The sequence below is a fragment of the Leptodactylus fuscus genome, chromosome 5 (assembly GCF_031893055.1).
Source record: "Leptodactylus fuscus isolate aLepFus1 chromosome 5, aLepFus1.hap2, whole genome shotgun sequence".
Taxonomy (NCBI): Eukaryota; Metazoa; Chordata; class Amphibia; order Anura; family Leptodactylidae; genus Leptodactylus; species Leptodactylus fuscus.
Genome location: NC_134269.1, coordinates 147,433,006 through 147,454,351, shown reverse-complemented (window position 1 = coordinate 147,454,351; position 21,346 = coordinate 147,433,006). Strand labels below are relative to the sequence as shown.

At 40.4% G+C, this 21,346-nt stretch overlaps 1 protein-coding gene across 1 annotated transcript in view; it reads right to left on the bottom strand.

The window, feature by feature from the left end:
* Positions 1–21,346, bottom strand: part of MSRB3 (methionine sulfoxide reductase B3) — an 82,723-nt gene that overhangs the window by 49,929 nt on the left and 11,448 nt on the right. The window contains exon 2 of the mRNA XM_075274449.1: positions 15,368–15,495. Within this exon, the coding sequence (XP_075130550.1) occupies positions 15,368–15,443 (76 nt within the window). The 5' untranslated portion in view covers positions 15,444–15,495. The remainder of the gene's footprint in view (positions 1–15,367; positions 15,496–21,346) is intronic.

Genomic DNA, 21,346 nt, shown 5'->3' with positions numbered 1-21,346 from the left:
TTCAGGGGGGTCCCTGTGCCAACTCCCTGAACGGGTTACCGAACACCGATATGAATCAGGCCTAAGCGTTGCCAAAATAAAGGTCTTACGACCAAAGCTTGTGATGCTGTATACTATGCAGGTCATATGTGCCTGTCCTTTACATGAAAGGAAATTAAGACTCTTTGAAAGGGCCCAAAAGGCTCTTGGTGCATATGTTAAGTGGATGTCTGTGACAGATGCCATATAGTGGCATCCATCAATCATAGCGATCCAATCATGTACTGTACTATATACATTTTAACTGGGTACCTGTAATGGAACAAACATGTCTGCTCCACTCCACTATTGAACTATACAGTTATCAAAAAGCGAAGCCTTAGCAGTTCTAAGGATAGGACCCAATGAGAGGTCATCATTATCTAAAGATTGGAAAACCCCTTTAAGCCTGTACAAATACGACAGGACTATTGTATTGCCTTATACACTGTGAACACTATAGGACACTTACATTTTTGAACTCGGTGGGAAGAAGATTCACTATTACAACATTTGTCCAACTGGAATTTAAACTCCGTACAAATATTTTAGGAATAATTATTTAATCTACAGTAAATTAATTTATGAATAGGCATGTAAAAGGAAATATGACATGGATTATGGCACCGATGTCAAATAACTTTCCTTTTTTGACTACAATACAAAGCTGAAAGACTGTTAATGGCAATATAGTTGACTTTACAGTGTTCCTAGAAAGTCTGAAGTTATAAAAAATATACCATATTTTATAGGGAACGCACTTCATTTTAAATTGTAAAACAAATGTTCTTTCCCACCTTCCTTTCTTACATAGGTAATGGGAATGAATGCCAAGTATAGACACATAAAGAGTTAAAATTAGCTCAAAAACAAAATCAAAAAGTTTGCACAATTGAATATGTTTGGCCTTAAATGTTAGAAAATGTATTGAATTTTATAAAAATGATAAATTAATGCACTTTGTGGGTTAAAATCCACCGCTCGGAGCAGAACTAATATATATATATTATAGGTAGAACATTTACAATTCTGTTAAGGACAAAACAGGGCCTAAAATACTTAAGCTCACAAGAAACCCCTAAATCCTTCTAAGGTCACGACAGCAACAAATCAAAGGTAAGACTAAATATGTCTCATGGAAGGTAAACCCGTATCTGCAGGATCTGTTTTTATTTGTTAGAAGTGATGGAGCGCGTGTTTACATTCTTCGGCTTTTCATTGATTGTTTTTATTGTATGCTTTGCTGCCACTGTAGTCAGAAGGGAAGTTGAACATACCTTACTGGCTAGCCATGATTCATGATCACAAACAGGCCTGCCGCACTGAGACATAAAGCCATGTTATATGGGGATACTAAGCTATATAGTACAGAAAAGGAAGGAGAGGGCAACAGTTCAGCCAACTATTTCTAAGCAAGCAAAAGAATCGCCCTGGCAGATTAGTAATTAAAGAGAAGACATTTCTAGGAGATTAGTAAAAAGGTAAGACTATACATTAATATAGTCCATATGCAAAGTGTGGTATTCTCTTCTGTCATAAAAAATAGTGGGAAAGATGGACTAAAACTATTCTATATTCAGACATCATTATTTGGAATTCTGGTGCACACAGCTCTCTAGATCTGACACATCGTAAAACCACCTACACCTATGTTGTGCTACCATTTTAGAACCTTGGTTCAGCAGGGGTAAAATTAGACAAGTTCTTGCCACGCCCACTTAAATCTAGAAACTAGACCTGGCAAAACTGGCACTTATAGGTTATCTGACATATACTAACCGTGCTTACTGTCTGGTGTAAATTTCACAACATTTCTAGTATGCAGAGTTTAGTTTTTCTGCCCCCACAATAGTTAGAACTTCTAGGGTCTGTTCACACGGTGGAAAATGAAGAGGAAATTCCTATTCATTTTCCACCGCCGGCATTTTTGCGTGGCAAGCCTCGATGGGATGCCGATGGAATGCATCAGCATTCCATTGCGGCATCCTTTTCCTGATTAGGCCCAGATGAATGGCCTATTCAGGAGGGAGTCTCAAGCCACGGACCCTGCAGGTGGAATCTGTGGCAAGATCGAGCAGGACGCTTCTTTTTTCTGTGTCCTGCTGCGATCTCTGCCTCCCTTTGAAAACAATGGGAGGCGGATTCGGAAGAAGTCTGCTCCCAAATCCGCTGCAAATTCCTCCGTGTGAACTGAACCTTAAAGTGCAAATTCTAGCTTTGGAAATGACAAAATGTTCATGTGTGCCATCTATTGTGAAAGGCTACAGCCAGCGCCGCACCTCCCATGAGGCGACCTGAAGCAACCGCTTCAGGCGGCGGTATGCCAGGGCCCCAGGGAGGGCGGCATTTTTTCTTACCTAAGCCAGTCCAGGACAAGCTGTCCTGGACTGGCTTAGCGTCACCGAGCGGTGGATTGGGGAGGCCCTGTGGACGCAACGCTGCTCCAGCAGCCTCTCCTCACGCTCAGGCAGAGAGCAGGTCCTCTCCCTGCCTGCTCTCTGCCTGCTAATGCCGCTCCGCCATGCCCCCTTAGCTCCGCCCTGCTCCCCTTTGCTCCTCCCCGCCCCCTCTGCCCCCTCCTCCCAGGGGGAGGGCGGCTTTCTGTCGTCCGCCTCGGCAGCAAAAAAGGTAGGTTCACCCCTGGCTGCAGCCACTCTTTAATGTGCTCTTCTGCCATATTTTACTTTTACGCTTATTACAAGGTATTAAAGCAATTGCTTCCCCGACTAGGCTCTTGCTCTAGGCTCTTGCCCAGACTCATGCTTTCCCTCTTAGTACCTCCTCTCCTAAAACTGCAAAGCTGAGAGAGCCCTGTGCCAGGTAGAGATACCTGAAGTGTCAATTATGGCAGAGGTGCCAGAAGTTACTGACCCCTGTTCTAAGGCATGATGTTTATTTAGTGTTTAACGTCCTAAGGCCATGTTGCATCTGTGATGGAGATTCTATCAAAAATCAAGCAAAATAATAGAGATTGTAAAAGTAACATGACTAGCACGATTACAGTCAATAGGGTCCATCAGGATCTATTTGTGTCCATCATATGTTATAGATTTCCCCACTGGGATTTAATTTCTTCTGCAATGAAGGAGATGGAGACAAAGCCTTAAAGGGGCTCTATCAGCAAAATCATGCTGACAGAGCCCCACATATGCGTGATAGCCTTTAAAAAGGGTATTCAGACACCGCTAAAGTTATATTAAACTACGTCCATTCATTTCTATGGAGCGTGCTGTTCGGATCGGCTGATCCGAACAGTACTCACTCATCTCTATGTCCTATACTTGGAAGACATGGCTTCTAGAGATGACAGTTGAATATACCTCATGTTGAATATGCTATCCAATTTTGGGCACTACTTCATAAAAAATACAGACAATAACTGGAGAGATTTCATAGAAGGGCAACCAAATAAATAGAAGGTATGGATCGAAGTTTATCAAAACTAAATGTACAGGTAGTCCTCGGGTTACGACAGTCTCGGGTTACGACGTTTCGTGGTTACGACTAGAGATGAGAGCTCCCTTGTAACAGAAAACTGTCAGCACTCCCAGCTAGCAAGGACTAGCCTGCAGCAAATCAATGCTGGTTCTGCAGCAGGCTCGTCCTTGCTCATCAGAAGAGAGCTGGCAGCTTGCTGTTACAAGTGAGCTTGTAAAATAAAACCCTGAAACAGAATGTGAAACTTACCGAACGGTGCAGGGTGGGCGGGCATTCAGGTCTCCTCTTCTTCCGATGTCCTGACCACTTCCTCCGGCGCTCGTGAACTGATAATGGCCTGGGCGCATGCGCAGTATCATAATGCTTCTACTACGGCTACTGCGCATGCGCCCAGGCCATTATCAGTTCGCGAGCACCGGAGGAGGAGGACGGAACATCGGAGGAAGAGGAGGCCTGAATGCCCGCCCACCCTGCACCGTTCGGTAAGTTTCACATTCTGTTTCAGGGTTTTATTTTAAAGGGGGGGGGGGGGGGTAGTTCCGAGCCGCTGCACACTAAATCACGTTTACGACGCCGCGCAAGAACGGATCAACGTCGTAAGTCGAGGACTACCTGTATTTAGTCTAAAGAAGAGAAAGCTGCAGGATCCGAAGCTGCTGATCCGAACAGTACTCGCTCATCTCTAAAATTAGGACAATATCTTGGTGGCTTTGGATGCAGAAGACCAGTACTGCCTACCAAAATTTAGATTATAATCAATTAATCTAATCTTTTCTCAATGTGGACCAATAATATCACCAGGATATGGAATAAGAGCTGACAGTGTAACGTCTCTGTCTGTTTGGGTCTCTGCGCCACCCCTGCTCGCACGCTGCGGCACAGGAAGCGTGTTCTGTTTGATTCTTTGCTTAGTTTTTTGTTGCTCTTTGTGAACACTGTTATATTCCCCCACCTTGATCATTGATTTATCACCACAGCCATCTCCTTCACCTTGGTTTCCCTCTACCCCTCTAAGGGTCCATTCACACAGAGTAAACGCGCGCTCATTTTGGCACAATATACGTGTAAAAATAAGACTCCCATTGACTTCAAAGACATTTTTTTACACGTGTAAAAAAACGTGTCAAAAAACGCGTCACATTTTTTACACATGTAAAAAATGTCATGAAAGTCTTATTTTTACATGTGTATTCTTTACACGTGTATGATGCCAAAATGAGCGCACGTTTACTCTGTGTAAATGGACCCTAATAGTTAATTTTAGCCTTACCTTTGTGATTGACATCTTCGTATCAGGTCTGGGGCAATTCCGGCCTCGGAACTATGGCCGCGCATGCGCAGTCGGCTCTACTAGTGTCAGAGCCGACAGAGGTGAAGCCGCCGAAGAAAGAAGGGGAGGATCCAGCAGAAGATGGAGGTGGCGCAGGATCCTGTTCTCGGGCAGTGGTGGGTACGCCCTCATCGCATTTTCAGCGCTGGGGCCCGCCCCCATCACTGCCAGAGAACTAATTTACATACCGGTAAAAACCGGTATTACTAAGGAACGGCGCGGCGGAGATCCCATCTAAAGGTAGGAGACGAATAGCCTTTCTAAAGGCTATTCCAACATGTTAGCCACAGAAAAAAAGGGTTTTAATGGTAGAATCCCTTTAATTGTTCTGTACAGGGGAAAACCTGTGAGGAATTTCACTGCATAGTCTTAGTCATAGTCTATAGTCTTAATACTTTAAGGTGCTCCAAATGTTTCCATGACTAATGCCTGATCTTGCATTTGGGGTTTTCCGTTCCAGTATAGAAAATGAAAATAACAGTCCTGGATTTGTTAAATTACAGATACCAACACCTCCCAAAAGTCTTAAAGGGAACCTGTCAGCAAGTTTTACCCTCCCAAACCACCAGTCCCACAAGATGCAATATGAGGAAGCCAACAAATCTCCCATTTTTCTAAAGAAAAACCCCTCACCCACAGGTTACCTTATAAACTCAGTTTTTGTGATCTCTTCCAGGTATGTAAATGAATCCTTTGATGTCATGCGCAGCAGTTGTTATCCTGCCTCCTTATAATGGGGTTCATTGAATTTTCATATTTTAGCAGAAATGACACTACTTTTTCTGCCATTTATGACAGCTCCTACCACCCTATGGAGTCTCTGATGCAGATGTGAATCTAGCTTTATGAGCGATTTATAAGTAAGTGAATCAAGCAGGTAAAAGACACTAAATACAATATCAAGTGGTAACAGATACTTCTGCATACAGTCATGCCCCTTACATTAAAGCAGCAAGAAAACACATTTCTCTTTATGGATAGTTCAGAAATATGGGTCACATTACTCTAAATAAATGTAGGATTTATCTAGGCTGTAAATAACATACCAAACGTATCTGAGAGCAAATAGTGGTCAAGATCATTCAAAACTTCTTTTTTTTATTTGGCACTGAAACCCAGTAAGAACATTAAATCTTTTGCACCAAAGCAATGTCAGATGTACTGGATGTGTTTCTTCATTCAGAATCCAACTTCAATGGTGTAACTTAATATGCTCCAGAGCGGCCAATCACACTGACTTGAATGGGAGTTTCTGGGTAACTGCAGAGGGATCAGGTACATAAAGCATTACTCCCCAAGTTTTGTTTTCATTTTTAAAGGTGTTTTTAGGTTAACCAAATCCTCCCATGAAAGTAAATTTCAGGTTTTTCTAATTTCAAAGCAAATTTAGCCCTAGAGCCTGTAATAACATATTTTTATCTGGAGAATGTACTGACATTTATCAGGTAACCTTGGCTTTAGAGAGTAATTACTCAAGCGTACAAGACTGTGCTTGGAACCATGCCACACTCAAGTAAAACAAGGAACACAAAACATTCTTTGTTTCTTCCCTAATGTAAATGTATGTTCGAGAAGAAACGATGAGAATGGGATTATTTCACCTTCTGCTTCAAGCATTATTTTACAGTACACATGTTGTATACTGAGTTGGTCATGTTTTTAGGATCTCCAGGTTTACAACACTAAAGCCAAATGATTTTAAATTACAAAATACAAAAATGCTATATATAATAACCAATGAAATATTACATCTGTATAACCTATGCAGCCATCAAATATATAGAACGCTGTTTGCATCAACAGTTATACCGAATGCTACTTTGTATCTCCTGGAAATTGCCAACATTATTGCTGTTTGATGAATGGGTATCATTAAAGGGGTATTCCCGTAATTGACTGTAACGCCCTATCCACCAGGTAGGGGAATGTGGTAAGGCACTGGAATACCCCTTTAACAGGCAATGATTATTGAATTAAATCACTTATTATAATTCTTTATTATTTTTATTTCTGTATTGCACTTACGTTGCATTAATGTGTTCCACAATACTTAACTGAGAATATATTAATTCAGAAGGGTCTCTATGACAATTGAGGAGTTTTACCACATTTGAAACAAATCACCTCTCCACAGGATAGCTGGAACCCTCAATGATCAAGCGAACAGGGTTCTGTGTTGTCTGCCCCACACCATAAACAAAGCAGATATCGAGTATATATGCTCTAGCTCCAGCCATTGCTATGATATGGCAAAGACAGCTGAATGCTGTATACTTGGTAACTCTATGGACCCCAGAAATCTGACACTTATGACCTATTCTGTTGATAGGAGAAATATCTTGGGACCACCAGATTAATGGGGTTTTCCATGATTACTATCTTGAGGGCAGCTGTAAATATTAGATTAGTGGGGGCTCAACTCCTGGCATCCCAACTTATTTGCTGACCAAAGGGGCTATAACATTCCAGTAGGCTCCATAACCACTTCATTGTTTACCCGACACCACAACTGCCTATTGAGAGTGGCTGTGCTTTATATTATAGCTCATTTACTTGAATGGGACTGAATTGTTGTGAACTGTAATACCAGAGATAGTCACTGCCATTGGTAAACAATGAAGGCGGTATGGGTCTGGAATATACATAGACAAGAAATATTGCAATTCCAGTAATACTCTTTTATTCTTCATGACATAAGGCCAATCTGATCACAGAATTCAAATAAAGTCATGTAGTTAGATACAGTTCACAAAGGTCATGTTGTCAGATACAGTATTGCAATGAAAATCTTGTATGGCTTCCAGTTACCAAGCTCATAGATCTAGCTGGCCATTTGTTTATACCAAATAATCAGGGTGAGGGTGTTCTTTGGTAACAGTAATACCTAATACCTTATCCAGTAATTAGGTGCATCCCTATATAGTCTGCGATGGTCAGTACTGACTGGTACCGCAGTGTACAGGCACATGGTCCATTAGAACTATAGAACTATAACGCAAATTTATCAAGGTATACATATGTTTCTAGAAGGAATAATGGAGGAATGGCACAACGCAGAGAAAAGATGCTCTGCCATTATTCCTTCAAGGAGACTATCAGTACTTACCCAAATAGATATGGCTGCAGAGCGCACAGGTCCTCTAGTAAGGTGCCTTGGAATGCATACATTTAATTTCTATTTCTATGAATGAAAAATCTGTTTCATGTAACTAAATGAAGCTGTTTCTGCAAAATGTGTTTTTAACAAATGCCCATCAAACCTATGGGACAGATTTTTCCAATCATAAAAATTTCTTTAGCAAAGTTGTCATGTGTAAATATACCCTAAGGCTATTAACCCTTTTACTATATTCCATAATGTGTACATGTTTTCATATAGCAATAGCTTTACAATGCATAACAATGTTTATGCTCATTTCCCTATTACATTTACTGGGCACAGTTACTGGCTAGTGAAAGTGGATGTGCTTGGTATTAGAGCTCAGTCTTGTTCAATTGAATAAGACTGAGTTAGGCCTGGTTCACATCTGCATTCGGTATTCCGTTCAGGGAATCCGCATGGGGACCCCCCCCCGAACGGAATACCGAACGCATTGACAAGCGATGAGCACTGAAAGCACACGGACCCCATAGACTATAATGGGGTCTGTGTGTTTTCTGTGCGGTCTCCACATGAGCCATGTGGAGAGGAAAGTAGTTCCTGAAGTACGCGGAAAACATACAGACCCCATTATAGTCTATGGGGTCCGTGTGCTTTCAGTGCTCTCAGCTTGTCAATGCAGACAGTATTCCATTCTCGGGGTCCCCATGCAGACTCCCCAAATGGAATACTGAACACAGATGTGAATCAGGCCTAACTGTGCACTATAATACCAGACATAGTCATTAACAAAAGTACAAAGTGTCTAAAGGTATTTGGTCATAAAAGTTATTTTGCTATAGGCTAGGATTATTCTGCTGTGTTCCCATGCCACTGATCCCCTCTGTTTGCACAATATACTATATGATATATATAAATGTGCAGGTGGTATGATATGAAATTATAAGGAGCCAGCAGGGAGTTCGGCCTAACCATATATTTACTAACCGCAGATCCTACTCTGTAAAATGATCTTTTCATTTTTGGGGGTTTCTTTGTCACAAATCCAACAAGGATAATCTGTGTAGGGAGACTTCAGGACAATTCCTATATCAACAAACCATTATAACTAAAGAAAAACAAATGGGATTCTTATATAAAAGATCATAAACTATGCTGTATGTAGTATATACTATACCGTACCATGTTTGACTCATGTTTGGACAGTACAATATCTGGTAGCCAAAGCATGTGCGAATGTCACAATTCAGTGCAGGGAGGAGACATATCAGTAGTGCAAACTGTGCAGCTGTCCAGGGGCCCAAATAGGATCCTATCACCTTAACAGGAGCTTTCTATTGTCCATTAAAATTTTGGCTAAATGCCTAAACTAAACAACTACATGTCTAATCATTACCGGATGATTGTTAGAGAGATATAAGAGGGTGCGCTATGCTGAGATACTGCAAAACAAGGGCCCATACATGATCTTGCACAGGGGCCCTCGACTGTCTGTGTCCGCCCCTGCTTCAATGCATGATAGATTCATTAATAAATTATGATTGAGTCTGCATGAAATAATCCTGCCCGAAAATAGAAAATGTGTCAAGGTGTCCTGCTCTGTACTTGGAAGTCAATGTATAGCCATACATTCAAAAAACAAATAAATACATTTTGAACTCAGACTGCATTCACATCTATGTTGGAACATTGTATATCTGATCAAAAATGGTGTACATACAAAAATGTCAGATTTCCTGATGGAAACTTCACAAACCCCATTATAATCAATGGGATCTACTGGACACCCTTCCTGTCTATTATGCAATAATCTGGTGCTTCATATAATGAATGTTATCATAGACATGAACAGAGCCTTAGGCTGTGCTTACATCTGATTTGAAGACTCTAATAGGAGATTCCATCACATTAAAAAAGTCAGTCAAAATAGCACATTATGATGCACTGTTTGGTCTAGCGAAAATTATGGGTTCCTCGATGAAAACCCAACAGGTACCATTGAAGTCTTATAATGGAGCAGAACAATAGAAACATGAAGCGCAGATATGAGCACAACCTCAGACCTGTACTAAGGTTCATCACTCTAAAATATACAAACATACTTACTAATACATGCAGAATTTTCAATATTAGATATACACCAAAGCTTAGCCAACATTTAAAACAGACCCTGTCTCACCGCAGCATACTTAAAAGGGTTGTCTAGGCAAAAATGGACAAAGCTAATTTTTTTTTTTTTTTAAAGTGTGCTGGGGCGGTGAAAAAAAAAAGTCATACTTTCCTTTCCCCCGTTTCTCCTAGTACAATCCAGTCCTCTCAGTTCATTGTTGTCTTCCGGCAGAAGTCCCCGCCGTACGTGACCACTGAGGACAATCAGCGGCCTCAGCACGTGACGTCACTACCTCTGATGTCCCAGGTTCTCTTCCTGAGGCAGCTGATTGGCCTTAGCCGTCATGTGAAGGGATCTGGAACGTCACAGGCAGCGAGCAGCTTCACTTTGAGAAGACACCCCAGCAGAAGTACTGGACCGTGCTGGGAGGACACCGGAGCATCGCTGACAGATACAGTCCTATGAAAAAGTTTGGGCACCCCTATTAATCTTAATAATTTTTAGTTCTAAATATTTTGGTATTTGCAACAGCCATTTCAGTTTGATATATCTAATAACTGATGGACACAGTAATATTTCAGGATTGAAATGAGGTTTATTGTACTAACAGAAAATGTGCAATATGCATTAAACCAAAATTTGACCGGTGCAAAAGTATGGGCACCTCAACAGAAAAGTGACATTAATATTTAGTAGATCCTCCTTTTGCAAAGATAACAGCCTCTAGTCGCTTCCCGTAGCTTTTAATCAGTTCCTGGATCCTGGATAAAGGTATTTTGGACAAACAATTCAAGTTCAGTTAAGTTAGATGGTCGCCGAGCATGGACAGCCCGCTTCAAATCATCCCACAGATGTTCAATGATATTCAGGTCTGGGGACTGGGATGGCCATTCCAGAACATTGTAATTGTTCCTCTGCATGAATGCCTGAGGATTTGGAGCGGTGTTTTGGATCATTGTCTTGCTGAAATATCCATCCCCGGCGTAACTTCAACTTCGTCACTGATTCTTGAACATTATTCTCAAGAATCTGCTGATACTGAGTGGAATCCATGCGGCCCTCAACTTTAACAAGATTCCCGATGTCGGCATTGGCCACACAGCCCCAAAGCATGATGGAACCTCCACCAAATTTTACAGTGGGTAGCATGTGTTTTTCTTGGAATGATGTTTCTTTTTGGACGCCATGCATAACGCCTTTTTTTTTATAACCAAACAACTCAATTTTTGTTTCCAAAATGAAGCTGCCTTGTCCAAATGTGCTTTTTCATACCTCAGGCAACTCTATTTGTGGCGTACGTGCAGAAACGGCTTCTTTCTCATCACTCTCCCATACAGCTTCTATTTGTGCAAAGTGCGCTGTATAGTTGACCGATGCACAGTGACACCATCTGCAGCAAGATGATGCTGCAGCTCTTTGGAGGTGGTCTGTGGATTGTCCTTGACTGTTCTCACCATTCTTCTTCTCTGCCTTTCTGATATTTTTCTTGGCCTGCCACTTCTGGGCTTAACAAGAACTGTCCCTGTGGTCTTCCATTTCCTTACTATGTTCCTCACAGTGGAAACTGACAGGTTAAATCTCTGAGACAACGTTTTGTATCCTTCCCCTGAACAACTATGTTGAACAATCTTTGTTTTCAGATCATTTGAGAGCGGGCTGTCCATGTTCGGCGACCATCAAACTTAACTGAACTTGAATTGTTTTGTAGAAAGAAATGGTCCAAAATACCTTCATCCAGGATCCAGGAACTGATTAAAAGCTACAGGAAGCGATTAGAGGCTGTTATCTTTGCAAAAGGAGGATCTACTAAATATTAATGTCACTTTTCTGTTGAGGTGCCCATATTTTTGCACCGGTCAAATTTTGGTTTAATGCATATTGCGCATTTTCTGTTAGTACAATAAACCTCATTTCAATCCTGAAATATTACTGTGTCCATCAGTTATTAGATATATCAAACTGAAATGGCTGCTGCAAACACCAAAATATTTAGAACTAAAAATTATTAAGATTAATAGGGGTGCCCAAACTTTTTCATAGGACTGTATGATTTTTTTTTTTTTAACCTCCACTGGCCTATTTTTTAAAAATAATTGTTTTGTCCAGACAACCTCCTTAAGGTTGTTCACCAATAATGAGACATACAACAAGCCAGCCAGGTGCAAACTTCTTACTAAAGCATTAATAAAAAGCAACTTTATCTAGAAAAAAAAAATAAAAATTCACTCTGCACAAAAGCTGCAACAAGAGTATGGAATATTAAAAAAATAAAGATTGTCCCTGAGCACCGCTGTGTAGTGCTGGTGGTGGGTGTGGGGAGAACGATTTCTCATACTATGTGCCATCTTTGTATATGGATGCCCACTGTATCCGTCAGCATGTGTGTAACAGGTGTAACTGTGCATTTGTGTGTTATAATGTCATTATTGCCAGTTTCCTCTACTCATTACCCAGTAGTGTTGTGTAGTGCAGCCCTGGAACAGCATGCGCACATTACCAACATTGTAAATTATAGGCTCTCTTCTGGAAAATTCATGTTCTAACTACAGACAACACCACAAAGCACACAGTAAAGAGGCAATGGAGGATCTGGTGCCAAGTTCTCTTATAATAGCGTGTACTAACATCATTGCACACATACATTCATTAGAAACAAACATGATACATGCACAGTACAGGTGATGCAGGCAACCATAAATGTGAAAAACAGAAAAACACATGGCAGATGAGAGCCCCTAACAAACCAAAAATAAGTAAGTACTAGCTGATCATTATAGATCTCTACAACCCTGGGTGGTCTGCTGCAGCAAATATACCTGAAGACCATCAGTATGAGCACTAGTCACTAAGCGGATTGTAGGACAAACAGGGATAAATAAGAGATTTTACTTAATGTTTTATAAACTCGAAGCTTCAAATGTGACTTCTGCTTAGGTATGAAGCAAGATGTTTTAATGAATCACAAATGGGGGGTTTCCAGTACACCCCATGTTTTGTGGCTCAGCATAGCTGCAGAAATTCCTCGCTTCATTCTGATATCTGGAATGCATTAAAGATCTGCTAAGCCACTTTCATTGTTTCTAATGCTGGAAAAGGTCTGTGATATATCAGGAAATAGTCTATTTGTGAGCAAAACTTTGTGTGCGTGACAGATTAACTCCTAGTGTACTGGACGAGAACACAATGCATACATACAATTGCCCAGCACAGTATAGTGCCAAAGCAATGGCAAAAATAAGTATACACTGCCACCTAGCGAAATAATAGCTTCTTAAGATATGCAACAACATATTGACTTACTATAAGGTGCTTTTAAGAGCAATCACATTTTTAGTGGAACCATTTTAAGATACATATAACTTTTTGTGGGGTTTTTATTTTGATATACATATATATCTATTTTGTCTTTTTTTACACGGCATTCATTGTGCAGGATAAATAATGTGAAAACTGATATATTGTGCGGGTTTGCGGTTTATTAACATAATAAGGGTAAGTCATGTAAGCATGTGCGACAAGCCGGATTATCCAATGGCAGCAGTTCAGTAAATCCAGCCTACTTATTAAACTTTATTACGTTTTTATGCAGGATGGAAAAAAAAACAGAAAATTATTCCACTGCTGTTTTACGTTTTAAATTTTGTACTATTGCTATGTGCAATTTAATGTTTTGCCTTTTTTTTTTTACAGCATTCACTATGCAGGATTAATAATTTTTTATTGCTTTAGTATGGGGTGCTACAGACACATCAATACCAAATATGCCTACTTTTTATATTCTTTTATTTTATAAGAAAATTTTGATGTTTTTTAGTATTTTTAAATATTTTACAATATTTTTTATTTTATTTTATATGGGACTTCAACACTAGGGGGTGCAATCATTCATTAAATGCATTGCAATACTTCTGTATTATCATTTATGATTTAGTAACCTGGCTTTAGTAAATCAGGCTTCTGGCAAATTTTGTACAATCTAAATGATAATTTAACTGACCCCTTATAAAAACAATAACATTTATCAAGGATCAAGGAAATGGAAAGCATAACAACAGTCTGAACAGAGCCTAAACACAAGTGAATAGAGCTGAGCGAGTAGTATTCGATCGAGTAGGTTTTCGATTGAATACTACGGTATTCGAAATATTCGTACTCGATCGAATACTGCTAGCTATTCGCAGTAAATATTCGATTCAGAACCAGCGTTGATTGGCCGAAAGCTATACAGTGTATAGCATTCGGCCAATCAACGCTGGTTCTGCAGCAGGCTCATCCTTTCTAGGAGCAGGCAGCTTGCTGTTACGAGAGAGCTTACGTCTTCTCATAGGAATTAATTGACCAGTGTTGATTGGCCAGTGTACAGCATTCGGCCAATCAACGCTGGTTCTGCCGGAGGCTCGTCTGTGAGGAGGTGGAGTCTAAGATTGGACCACAGCAGTCTCCATTGTGGTCCGATTTTAGACTCCGCCTCCTCACAGACGAGCCTCCGGCAGAACCAGCATTGATTGGCCGAATGCTGTACACTGGCCAATCAACGCTGGTCAATTCATTTCTATGAGAAAAAGTCAGCTCCCTCATAACAGCAAGCTGCCAGCTCTCCCGACTAGCAAGGACGAGCCTGCTGCAGAACCAGCGCTGATTTGCTGCAGGCTCGTCTTTGCTAGTTGGGAGAGCTGGCTGCTTGCGGTTACGAGGGAGCTGACTTTTTATTAGCGCAACTGCAAGTGCTGTGCAGTTAAAGCGCATGGACCCCATAGACTATAATGGGATCCGTGCGCTTTAACTGCACAGCGCTCCTCCTAAACAAACACTCTCCTCCTGCTACTCATGGACTTGGTGACTCTCCTTTAGTCGAATAGTGGTTTCCCCTGAAATGAGCATATTTTCCCATAGACTATAATGGAATTTGATATTCGATCGAGTAGTCAAATATTGAGGCTCTACTCAAAACCAATCTCGAATATTTCACTGTTCGCTCATCTCTACAAGTGAACATTTAATCCACCTGTAGATCACTTGTTGTATGATCAGACTGTTCCTAGAAAGTTACCCTTTTAACTCTGATTGCCCAAATCCTAAGAAATAGTGCTCAAATTATGAGACTCTAGACAAAACATTGTTTCACAACTAATAGTAAAAGAAGAATATCCCAATGTAATATTAAATATATATATATATATATATATATATATATATATATATATATATATATATTAATATTATACATAGAATGTAATATTTCTATAGTCTTAAACTCTTATCTACCCCAATATAAGTACTATACAATATGCAAGTGGTTGTTTCCTGCAGCAGAGATGGAATTGTTAAGGGCTCCCAATATGCATCACACAACAAATAGCACCCAGTCAACCTGAGGGAAGCCCACAGGCCCGCAGGGCCACTGGCTGGCTCTTTGTCACCAAATGGAGCAGGTTGAATGCAGACATCACTGTGATATCCTCACCAACAAAACGGAGGGGCAAAGAACAGGGACAACAGCTGAGTGGGAGAAAAAGAAAGATTAATATCAGCATGACAAATGATACAAACAATACAGCACAAGACAAGACGGTAATGAATTATGTTACAGCAGTGGTGGGCAAGATCCTCAAGTATCACAGACCACAGCAGCAGGTTACTATAAGCAAAGTCTAATCTTCCCCAAGTCCCACATACAAGTTATATATTAGTTTTACATTTAGCTACCAACATTTTCATAGGCTACAAAAATTAGTTATAGGGCACAGAAAATTCATTTGGGAATAGTCAAACATTTCTTCATTACAACACAAAGTGCTGTAATGGAGAGTATTGGAGAAGACTCTACCCACCACTGGTTACAAACATGCGTAGTACAATGGCAGTGAATCAGAAGTCATTGAAAACAACAAATACTGTACATACTATATTGTGCCTAGATAAAATGTAACATTACATAACATGCTATATAAACCAATGCTTTAACTGCTCTTATACTAATAATGATGACTGTGGTGGAGATAATGTACATTATGATATAAAAGAACTATATACAAAAATGAAAACAGAGAAGACCAACTGGATTCACACAGGCATATCTGAACACTGAAATATGCAGTCAATGCAATACTGACTTCCAGCCTCTGAATGTATACAAGGGTGTTCTCATTCACTGATAGAAATCTTTAGCATAAAAATAAAATAAGATAAGATAATCCTTTAATAGTCCCACCATGGGGAAATTTCAGTGTGTTACAGCAGCATAGATAATACTGATACAGGATAATAACAAGTAATATATTACAGGAGGAGACACACATAAGCTCAGAATAGCAGATAAGAGAAAAATACTAGGAGTCATAGCAGCTAAAGAAAAAAAGGAAGGAAGACTTCAGGATCATTTAGTTCTCTGTGCGGAGTGATCTTCGCTTGATGAGATGACGATGAGAACCATACAGGATACTAGAAAATTGTATGCATTATTTATATGCAAGTGATGGTCCCCCTTAATGTTTAGTAGATGCTTATATATCCCACTTATCACCAGGGCTCATATCCTCTAGAATGTTAAAGTATAACTCTAGGGGCCTATTTAAAACCTCTGAAAGCCCCTGTGTAAACATGGTAGTGATCAGTTTTACTGATCACTACTATGACCAAAACCAATGTGAAGAATATGCAAATCTGTCTCCCAAGATGTAAACAGGGAGACAGTGCCTCTGTTATGCTGCCCTCTATAGCAAGCACCCTGAACAACATGCCCGACTTCCCAGAAGCCTTTACTGCATGATGCGAGGTTATAACCAAATCAATTTCTCAGCTACGGACGGCACCATTTCTGTCTCTTTGGACTTTATCAGTGCAGCCTAGAGAGAATTGATTTGGTTTAAGTGAGAGGCTGAAAGACCAGATTGTGGGGATAATGTCTATCCTTAGGGAGAGACCACCTTCTCAGGTGTGTGGAGACTTATACAGCCATAATTGCTCCACTGCAAAGGAACATGGGAAGAATATACAAATCTGTCTCCCAAGATTACATCTTGGGAGACAGATTTGCATATTCTTCCCATGTTCCTTTGCAGTGGAGCAACTATGGCTGTATAAGTCTCCACACACCTGAGAAGGTGGTCTCTCCCTAAGCATAGACGTTATCCCCCAAAACCAATGTAGAAGCCAATCCAGTTCTGGAACAGCATTCTTTAGAGAGATGAAACTAGGATCAACCTGTCTTAGAATGATGGGAATAAGAAGAAAGTATGGAAAAGGCTTGGAATGGGTCATGATCCAAAGCACACCACATCTTCTGTAAAACACGGTGAAGGCGGTGTGAGCACTGGGTCACTAGTTTTTATTGATGATGTAACAGAAGATAGAAGGAGTCAGATGAATTCTAAAGCATACAGGGATATACTTTCTTCTTGAATAAAAGCATAAAAACATATATGCATATATGCACGATGTGATGTCAGCTTCGGGCATGCCTCCCTCTTCTGTCTTCTTGTAGTGACGCCCTCTGGTTCCGTGTCTTCTTCCGACATCTTCTCTTCAAATCCCGCGCCTGCGTAGTAGCGCTTCCCTCCGAAGCGCTACTGCGCAGGCTCGGGATTTGAAGAGAAGAAGCCGGAAGACACGGAACCAGAGGGCGTTACTCCAAGAAGACAGAAGAGGCAGGCGTGCCTGAAGCTGACGTTGCATTGTTTATCCCCGCCCATGGTGCACGTTCAGGTAAGTTTTGCATATATGTTTTTATGCTTTTATTCAAGAAGAAGTTGAATATTGTGCAATGGCTGAGGGAATCATTAGATCTCAACCCACTTGAGTTTGCCTTTCACTTATTTAAAGGGACTCTATCATTGGGAAAAGTCATTTTTAACTAAACATATACTTGCATGGTCTTTAGAAAGGCTATTCCACATCTACCTTTTGTATGTAAATCGCCTCAGTAGTTTTTGAATGAGCCTATTTTAATGCATATGCTAATTAGGCTCCTGGGTGTATAGGAAGTTCTCATTGAGCACACACTCTCTCTCTGCTGTGATGATGACTCATCTCCCTGCTCTCACACATACACAGCAGAAAGAAGAGAGCTCACTGAGAACTTCCTGTGATCACTGGAGGCTAATTAGTATATACCTAAAAATGGGCTCATTCAAACATTACTGAGGCGATTTACATACAAAAGGTATGTGTGGAATAGCCTTTCTAAAGGCTATGCTAGTATGTGCTTAGTTAAAAATGACTTTTCCCAATGATAGAGCCCCTTAAAGAAAAAAGCTAAACAAAAAAAAGACCCACAAGCAAGCAACAACTGAAGATAGCTATAGTAAAAGGCCTGGCAAAGCATCACAAAGGAGGAAACCAAGCGTTTTGTGATGTCCAGAGGTTCCAGACTTCAAAGTTTTAAAAATGATAATTTTTTATGGTAATGTTTATTTGCCAAATTATTGAGTCTAGAAAACTGGTTGCAATTCCTAAACGTTTCACAGGATAATATTGTTCAACCCCTGGAATTAAACCGGAAAGTATACATTTCAATTGCATCTCAGTTGTTTATTCTCAAATCCAATGTGGCAAAATTTAGAACCTAAATCATGAAGACTGTGTCACTATCCAAATATTTCTGGACCTTAACTGTATAATTTCCCAAAGAGAAATTGGTTAGTCAACAGCTCCTGTAAAACACAAAGCGAGACACCACAAGCAATGAACACAAGACCAGTCACATCCATATAATGTAAAACATTATGAATAGTATTAATACATTCAGAGGGGGCTTAATAAAAAGAACCATAATGGTGACATTGTACATTATACATAGGTCAAATTATTAACATGGTTTAAAAGTGAGAATCTCAATGGAATAAATGATCTTCTGTACCTTGACCTGCCACAGTGAAGCTGAATTATCCTTCCACTGAAAGAGCTTTGCTGAGTCTGAAGGACCTTGTGGAGAGGGTGTAAGGGATTTCCTCTGATAGACTTAAGTTTCCTTAGAGTCCTCTTTCGCACCGTAACCTCCAATCTGTTAAGCTGACGCCCAACCAGAGCCCCAGGACTTTTGATTAACTTGTCAATCTTTCTAGCATCCACCTCCCTAGCATTACCTCCTCAAGAAGTAGCTACATAGAACAAGTCACTGATTCAACATGTCTCCCACATCAATACTATGCCATGTATGGACCTCTTAAAGGTTTCTGCAGAGGACTATTATTGGCTTGGGAGGCATTTTGGACCTGACAAACTCCCTTTAAGTGATTGTAAGATGTACGGTATGATCAGCTTAACGGATTTGTAATATTAGCTCATAGTAAGAACAGATATACCAGACTTAAGAGTTTAATCCTTAAGGATTCAGATGGACAGAGCAGCGGAGACACTTATACTATGAAGAAACACTACCTCCCATTCCCCACTTTAGATTCACGTTTAGATTCTATTTTAGATTGATTTATTTAGATTCTTTTATTTTCAGTGTTATTGTACAGTTATAGCCATGTACAGTAAGCATTTATTTTCAGTATTGGTGTATGACCAGTGGTCTGTGCAGTACAAGATGGCAAAAAAGTTTAATTTTTGTACAAAACTGGTGTATGCCATAATTTGTGACTGACACCAGAAAAATGGCATAAATTAGTATATCCTACTTTAATGCATGATACTTTAACCCCTTCCCAACATACTAGTATGGCGGATGTCGGGTGTTTAACTATGGTGGCCGTCATACACGCTGGGTGTCTACTGTTTTATACAGTAGACACCCAGCGCTAATGCCTATGGTGAGTGCCCTCATCGATCGTGGGCATTAACGCCTTTGGTGCCTCGGTCAAGGCTGACCGAGGCACCATTTTGCAAGCTCCATCCCTGGCACAAACTGCCTTAAACTTCGAGAATCCCTAAGAGATACCCTTGAAATTTCTTTTTGACGGTTCTAATTTTTATATATGTTGTATATTTATTGAGACCTGTTTTGAGTTATTTTTTGTCATAATAGGCCTGATTTTTTATATTTTAAATTAAAAGTTATATTTTAATATGATCCTTATTTGCTTTAATATATGGTATAGGAAGATTTCTTGGGGCACGTATATTAGGACCTCAACATTGGCACTATCTGTATACATTGCAGCAGTGAGCAGAAAGATGAGAGCCATAGGAGAAGGAAAATAGTTCTCAAAGAAGGTAAAGCCCATGTCTTGCCCATTGAACAGCCCATGTAAATGTTGAATCTGAGGACTGCCAATTAAGTGTTACGGTTAGCATTGATGGGGGAAAATGGAAAGAGAGCTGAACTGGGGACCCAGAATGAGAGGAGGAACCATTCTTGCAATGAGAAATGTTTAGGGATTAGTCTTGCTGGGTGCAAGGAGTAAGAGGGGGAGCCATGCACCAGGAATAAGAGGGAGCATCATGCCGGGGACTAAGAATAATACAGCTATTCTGAACTGGGAAAGGGGTGGGTCATAATTAGAATTAAGAATGAAAGGGGTTCACCTATGTTCATTTGTGTAAATAGTAAAATACAAAAGAGAGACACCGAGCACTCTGAGTGTAGTATTATCGTTATAATATTAAAAAGATGTAGAAATGATAACAGTTGGTCTCTCACCTGATAAGGTTGTGAAGAGTCACAACCTCTACATACACTTGTTCAGAATTCAGGTGGGAGTGGCAGCAGAGACAACAAGACACCGAGTGACCGGAGAAATTCGATTCCAATCGAATACCCCGAATGGCCTGATATTCGATCGAATATGTATTCGATCGAACAGTGTTCGCTCATCTCTAATAATGACACCAAATTATTATTCACTGTTTTTCTGTGACAGTTATTACAGCGGTTGTCCAGGATAAATTGATCTAACCTAAGTGAAACATCCCCCTACCCCTCCGCCAAACTTCTAAATAACTTAGTGTACTAAAAATCTGTAATTACTTAGATCACCGGGATAGTCATTTTCTGTTCAGTTTCTGGAAGGGGGAAAACGGAATATCACCAATACTAACCCACCCCCCTTCCCCATTATACTTACCTGTCTTCCAATCCGAATCTTCTGGGCACAAGTACCCAGAAGAAGTGAAGTCCCATGCTCAGAAAGTCTGGACCAGTTGAGTTAGTTAGGAAATGCTAGAAGTGGGTGGGCCAACTAGGGAAACAGGAAGGGGGTGTTAGTGAGAGAGGGAGGAGAAGTGGGAGAGAGGGGACGGTATGGAGTCAGCTCTGAGTGAATACCAGGCATCTTGGTAGTTGTAGGAAAACACAGAACAGGAAGATACCCATGTAAACAAATGCAGAGGACACCATGAGCTCACAGAGGAACCCAGAAATCCCACAAAACACTGCTAAAAGTATTTGGGTGCACTTATTAATAGC